At 38.8% G+C, this 6,840-nt stretch overlaps 1 protein-coding gene across 3 annotated transcripts in view; it reads right to left on the reverse strand.

Annotated features, from left to right (window-relative positions):
* Nucleotides 1-2,474: 2,474 nt before the first annotated feature.
* The window catches only part of Adamts3 (ADAM metallopeptidase with thrombospondin type 1 motif 3), a 275,045-nt gene continuing 270,679 nt past the window's right edge, over nt 2,475-6,840 (reverse strand). For all 3 annotated transcript variants that reach the window (XM_010610872.2, XM_033758851.1, XM_033758850.1), the window contains one exon: nt 2,475-6,354. In XM_010610872.2, coding sequence (XP_010609174.1) covers nt 5,792-6,354 — 563 coding nt within the window. In that variant the 3' untranslated portion in view covers nt 2,475-5,791. The remainder of the gene's footprint in view (nt 6,355-6,840) is intronic.

The raw sequence follows: 6,840 nt of genomic DNA on the forward strand, positions 1-6,840 counted from the left end.
GAAGATGTTATATTTGGGTTAAAATTAAACTGTCTTGTGACCAGTATTTGTGATGGGAACCAAGAGAACTGGAATGTCTTATTGAACTACCTAAAATGAGGTCATGAATGTAAAACTACTATAAAAGGCAGATTGTAACCCAGCCCAGGGTTGGTCACTTGGCACAGCCCTTGGTGCAGGTCGACACTTTTGTAGCAAAGTAAACATTTTTTTTTACCTACTTCTGCATCTCTATGTGTCACTAACCAGTTCCTTCTGCAACAGGATGTGCTGTTTTTTGATACATATATGATTGTTATCTCTTCCTGTTGAATTATTCTCTTAACCAATACATAATGCCTTTTGCCTTTTTTGATCAGTTTTGTTTTGAAGTCTTATTTGTCTCAATATAAAATAGCTATCCCCTTTTTGGGGGCTTCTTTTGCATGGCATATTGTTTTCCATCTATTTTTTTGTTTTTGATAGGAGAATTTTGGCTCCTGATTTTTAAAAATTCAGTCCATGGTCCATAGGTCCCATGCAGAAAGGGCACAGTGGAATGGCCAGCAGAGAACTGTTCATACCATGGCAGCTAGGAAGATAGGAGAGAAGGATAGAGACTGAAAAGGAGATAAATCCTTCCAGGTTACACCACCAGTGACCATTGTCTTCTAAGCAGGCCTCACCTCATAAAAGTACATTCAACTGCCCCATAATCCAATCACTTTCCAAAAGCCCCACTTTTTAGCACATGATGTTTTTGGATGACATGCCATAATGTTTATTGTGGTAACATACTGAGAAAAACAACTTTAGGGAAGAAAGGTTTATTTGCTTTCAGTCTATGGTCTGCTGGCTCCTTTGTTTGTGGGCCTAAAGTGACAGTACATCAAGGCACAATTGCACAGTCAAACAAAGACGTCCACCTTAGAGCAGCTGGAAGCAGGAGGTTGGAGAAGAAGGGGAGGGAGGGAGAGTAGCAGGAAAGGGCCAGAGACAAAATATAACCTTCAAAGCCATGTGTTCAGTGACTGCCTTCACCCAGTTAGGTCCATCTTTCAATAACTCCTTTGAGCTATGAACTCATCAATGGGTTATTTCACTTGATGAAGTTAAAACCCTCACAATCCAATTTCTTTCCAAAGCTCATCAGCCAACAAGCAGCCTTCAACACACTGAGCGTTTTGGGAACATTTTGGGTCCTAATCATAACATGATGCCCCAGGTCCTCCAAAGATTCAAGCTTGTCTCACAATGTGAAATGCAAAGAGTCCATCTCCAAGAATCCCTAAAGTTTTAACAGTTCCAGTATTACTCAAGAGTCCAAATCTAAAGTATCTTCTGAGACTCAAAAACTTTTAACTATGAGCCCACGTTGAAACAAATCACATATGTGTACTTCCAAGATAAAATGGTATAAGGTACATATTCCCATTCCAGAGAGAAAAATGGGGGCATGAAAAGGAGGGAGGGGACTAAAGTGAAACCAAAATATAGCAAGGAAAACATTAAATCCTGTAGTTCTGTGTTCTGCATTTGCAGCATGGTTTGAGCCTAAGGGTTTGGGTGTCCCTGCCCCTATGGACTTGCTGGTTGCAGCACACATAGCCACCTTCCTGGGCTGGCTCTGCTGACTGTCTACAGACCTCACTGGCAGCCATTCTGTGTCCCTGGCCTCTGTCCCTCCCTATGGTCCCTATTGCAGCTTCAGCTTAATTGAATAGCTCTATACACTGCCTTCTTGGGGGCTCCTTGAAGGGATTCCAATGCTGTAACACATTGGTTTGCCATCCAGGACTTCCTGTGAAATCTTAATGGAAGCTTCCCTGACCCTATAATCCTTGGATTTTTTTTTGCCCTAAAAAGCCAGCTTCACATGAATGACACAAAGTTCTAGCCACCACTGCAGGTAGTATCAGGGTCCACTTGGGCCATGACTAGAGTGCCTGTTGAGTGCCTAGATGGCTGAGGGAAGAGAAATCCTTCCTTAGATGGCTCTGAGTGAGTAGGGTACAACAGTATCCTGTTCTCAAAGCAAAGTCTTTAAAATGAGTTCATATTTTTACACCCTTAAGCCTGTAAGGTGTGGGGTCTGCTTAATTCCTGAGATATCCATAAGGAATCTTTCTCCTTGTCCTGGTGGTTTCTTTTTATGTTGGTAATCTCTTCAGCAACCTTAACTTCCTTAGCACTGACATTGGGGCTTCTATTCTGGCCACATGACCAGCTTTTCAAATCTTTCCTTTCTGCTCTTTAACCCTGATTCTTACTGTAAATCTTGCTAAAAGCTTATTTCTCATTTTAAATCAAAAGCTGAAAATGATTAAGCATAGTGAGGAAGACATGTTGAAAGCCAAGACAAGCTGGAAAGTAGGCCTCTTGCACCAAACATCCAACTGTGAATGCAAAGTTCTTTGAGGAAAATAAAAGTGTTTCTCCAGTGAACACACAAATGACAAGAAAACAAAATAAGCTTTTGTTGACATGAGGGAAGATTTAATGGTCTAAATGAAAGATCCAATTCAAGGCAATGATCTGTTAAACCAAAGCCTATCCAGAGCAAAGCCCTAAATCTTTTAGCTGTAGCAGAAAAGTTTGAAGCTAGAAGAGGTTGCTTATGACAGTGGAAGTCTACCTGTGGCATGTGTGCGCAGTGGGCTGTTTGAAACATTGATGGCTCTAGTTTGGGGAATCATTGCAAATATGATAAACAATTAATAGTTTGGCATTGACTATTTTTGAAGGACACATAACTAGTCCCTTAGTCTATTCATTGCTGCAAAGGGAGAGTGAGCATAATTTGGCAACACTCTTCAAACTTAATGACTAGACATCATTTTTAATGAGTTGATCATCAATTTCTAAAGTTGAGCTGTCATTAGATTTCCAAAATAGTCTTTATCATCATCAATGAGACTTAGAGACAGGATTGAAACTAGCTGTGCATCCTGGAGGAATGCTGTGGATTAGTTATACATTGATGATGAGGAATATAATGGCTTGGTATTAGTTACTGAGTAATTGTGTGTCAGGCCCTGTGGTAACAGCTTTAGTTACTTTATCTGATTTCTGGAAGCAATTATGAAATGACCTGGGACAGCTCTGCAACCCATGGGTGTTATGGGTGAAGGCTTAGTGCACTTGAGGTTACAGGAAAAGTAAGAGAGCCTGTGTGTATCTTTCCTTACATATAAGGAAACTTGAACTTGGATTACTTGAAGGCACTCAGGTAGGAAGGGGGAAGTGGAAATCAAACTTGTGTGGTGTGCAGTTCAAACTGTGGCCACCACACTGCAGTGTTTCTCTGACACAGTAAGAAGCCATCTACCACCATGTTCTCTTCTTTTCCAGAATCCTGAATCTTGAGAAATCAGTTCCTATCAGGCCTTAGACAATGAGGGCTCCAAGCTGGCTGACAGCTTTTATTTAAAAATCACTCTAAGATTCCACATTCTGAAGAACAGAAGCTCTTATTTTCTTCTCATAAGTACCAATATGACTACCATCTTCTTTCTGTACTTCTCTAGGACAGACTTAAGCAGAAAGCCACCTCCCAAAACCTCTTGTTTTGTTTGAAAAGAGTATTATTATATCCCTGATAGGAAAACAGGACACACTGTCTCTTAATATGAGCTTCTTTACAGAAACAGGGTGCAACAGAATCTGAGTTCTGTTCACCTTGTAGGAGGAAGGACACACTTCTATTACTGTGGAATTAATCTAATGATAAAATCTAGTTAATTCCAGATCTGTATGTTGTTAACATTTTTATTACTAAGTGTTCCCAATACAACAAACAGCATCAGTAGTATACACTTTATTAAAAAGAACTTTTTAGCTTAGTAGAAAAGAAAGCTCAAAGATCAGAGTGTGATGACCACGTCCATCTTACCAAGACGGTGTGTGTCAATCTTTATCTCCTGTAGACCAAACATATGCACATGCAAGCAAACTAGAGAGAATTTCATTCCAGGGAAATTTTAAGTCTCGGAGATTATTGTACTATCTGGAATTTACCTTTCTAACCTTATAGAGATTCTTGCACAATGTAGCAGCAATTCTTTGGAGGCAGAGTCAATGGCTTCGGTCATTAGGTTATGAGTTAAAACCCCAAAATCCTTGTATATTTTGTGCTTTGAGAGGTCAACACAACTACATTTTAGTTTATAATATGTTTTTAGAGAGTTCAGGTACTCACCCCCAAAACACTAAGCTAACAATGTTTCTTTATGTAAAATTCAGGAAGCACAGCTCTATTTCACATACTTTAAAAAATGTTTCTACTTCACTATTTCATTAAGCAGCTAGTTAAGTTTCTATTTTATGTTTCCTTAAAAGGGAACAAGTCATCAAGTTTGTGTCAACTACTTTAGAAATGCAAAATATCTACATAACATCAAATTTGTTCAATTTTGGTTCTTTGAATTGGCTGGGGTGGTTTGCTTCAATTTTTCCTCAATGCACTGAATAAAGCACATTTCTATAGTTATGTCTCTCTAGTTTACCAAAGTATGTCATTGATATTAGTGTAAATATTTAGCACATAAAAATACTATCAAGAAAAAAAATCAACTTTTAATAAATAGTTTCAGTTCTGAATTCTATATACAAATACTTTACATCTACTCCCTTGGAGAGAGCATTTCTGGTTTTGCTGTGAGCAAGGTGACCACTGACATAAATTACTAGCACATTATTTCAGTCAAGATGCATTGTGGTTGTGAACATTTGGATATAAACCATACAGAAAATAAATAATCACTGACAAATGCTTTTTAAAACCTGCTTCCAAAGCCCTTCCATATTTGAATGTAAATTCCAGTTTGATGATACCTTTCTCAGTTACCAATATACAAATTATCCCATGTTTCCTTTGTGGTTATTATAGTACATCAAGTATTACTATTTGAATATCACCAACAGGAGGACTAAAAAACAAAACAAGAACATAGGACACCCAGACTTCAGTGTCGTCTTGCACAGGCACACTTACTTTTCCTGTGACCTCAAGTACACTAAACCTTCACCCATAAGGATGGAGGCCAAGGGGCACAGTGAGATTTGCTTTCTGAAGCTTCTCTCTCTCTTTTTTTTTTTTTTGTATCATTTAGGTACCATGTTGCTGATTTAACAAAAACCATACAGGAGAACACTGTACTGTCAGTAGCTGTAATTCTAACTTCTCTGTAGTATTGTGCTTTGAAAGACAACCCATGGAATGTTGAACAATTCAAATAAGGCAACACTCAATGAATGACAGGCACCCAGAACATCCATAAATGTAAGATAGTAAACAATCATTCTGAGAACATCTCTTAAAATAATATGAATTTCTGCAATATACAATATTTACACAACAGCTGAAAATTTGCTCATACAATATTTCTAATATAGATAAATAGGAATACAAGTCTAGGAATTCTTTGCCCATTTCCCAAATTTCTTCTTAAAGTGTAAACTGTTGGCATCTCTTTAATTTTTACTTTTTTTAAAATAAAGAATCAGTTGATATGCACAGCTCATTCTATTGCCTTTCTTCTTTAGGGAGTGACCAATGCAGCAACTTACTTTCCTTCTGTTAGTAATCTTTGGTGCTTTCTTCCAATGAATTCTGGCAGAGGAGTCCATGTGGCAGAGAAGGAGGACAAAAGCAATGAGAAAGAAAACCCACACCTTTTTTTTCTTCCACTGATAGCTAAAGGGAGTCAACGGTCTCTAACACTTTCCACTTTAACCAAGGTGAATGCAGCACCATCTGAAGGGGAGGATGTCCAGTTGTCTTTCTGATTCCGCATCTTCTGGATTCGTTTTCTCATCTTTCTAAGGTGGGTGAGCTAACTGGACGTCTCTTATGAATAATCTTTCCATCTTTCTTTGAGGTTCTTGTCTGAGAAGCACCTATCGAATCACTGACTTCAAGGAAGGGAGCAGCAACTACCTCTGAGTCTGAGTGGAGGTGGCCGCTCTTGGTGGGTGAGGAAGACGGCACAGAGAGCAGGCTTAGTGTCTGACTTCCGGCCTGCCGAGCCCGGCTCTGGGGTAAGTTAGCACCATCAGACTTGTGGTTTGGCCTGAAAGCAGGATGTGCATTTGGGCTTCCCACTGAAGAAACGCTACCCACACGTTTCTTCTCAGCAGGCATCTCTGCATAGTAAGAACCCAAAGGTGTGGGCATCACTAGAGCACTAGGGAGGTCAGTGGGGCTAAAAATGGCATCGCCATGAGCCTCAGCAGTTTCTAGAAGGTACGGTGGGGGCAGGGTGCTGTGCTTGCTGCATGACTCACAGCATAACTTGTTGTAACCCGGTATGGAGCAGTAACGGGCCAGCACCTCCATCTGACAGAATATGGACTTGTCACCCAAACATGGCTCATCTGCAGAGATTAAAAAGAAAAATTATTACACATATTTTAAATGTAAAGTAAAACAGGAAAAATTGAAACTGTAAATGATCATGGAAAGAGTTTGGTAGAATCTGACATCAGTGGGAACTGTCCACATGAACCTCTACATTAAAAATGCAAACATTAAGACAAATTTACTAAAGTCAATAGTTCTCTGTCTATAAAGTATTTGGGAGGCCCACATTGTAAAAGCTCTACCAGGAGTCTTTGGGTGACTGAGCATAGTTTTTTCTTCTGAGTAGGAACATATACCTGATTTTAGAATGAGAGAATTAATTTTACTACCAACATTTTAGGATAAAAAGAGACATCTTTTAAAAACTGTATTATATTGTACTTCTGGTTTTCTAATAGTATCTTCTATATTAAATTTAAAATCATACACTACAGACAAATTGGAATAAGAGATACCTTAAAAATATCTGACCAAAAAAAAAAAAAAAAAAAAAAAAAAAT

The sequence above is a fragment of the Fukomys damarensis genome, unplaced genomic scaffold (genome assembly GCF_012274545.1).
Source record: "Fukomys damarensis isolate Sample0158 unplaced genomic scaffold, DMR_v1.0_HiC HiC_scaffold_35, whole genome shotgun sequence".
Classification (NCBI taxonomy): Eukaryota; Metazoa; Chordata; class Mammalia; order Rodentia; family Bathyergidae; genus Fukomys; species Fukomys damarensis.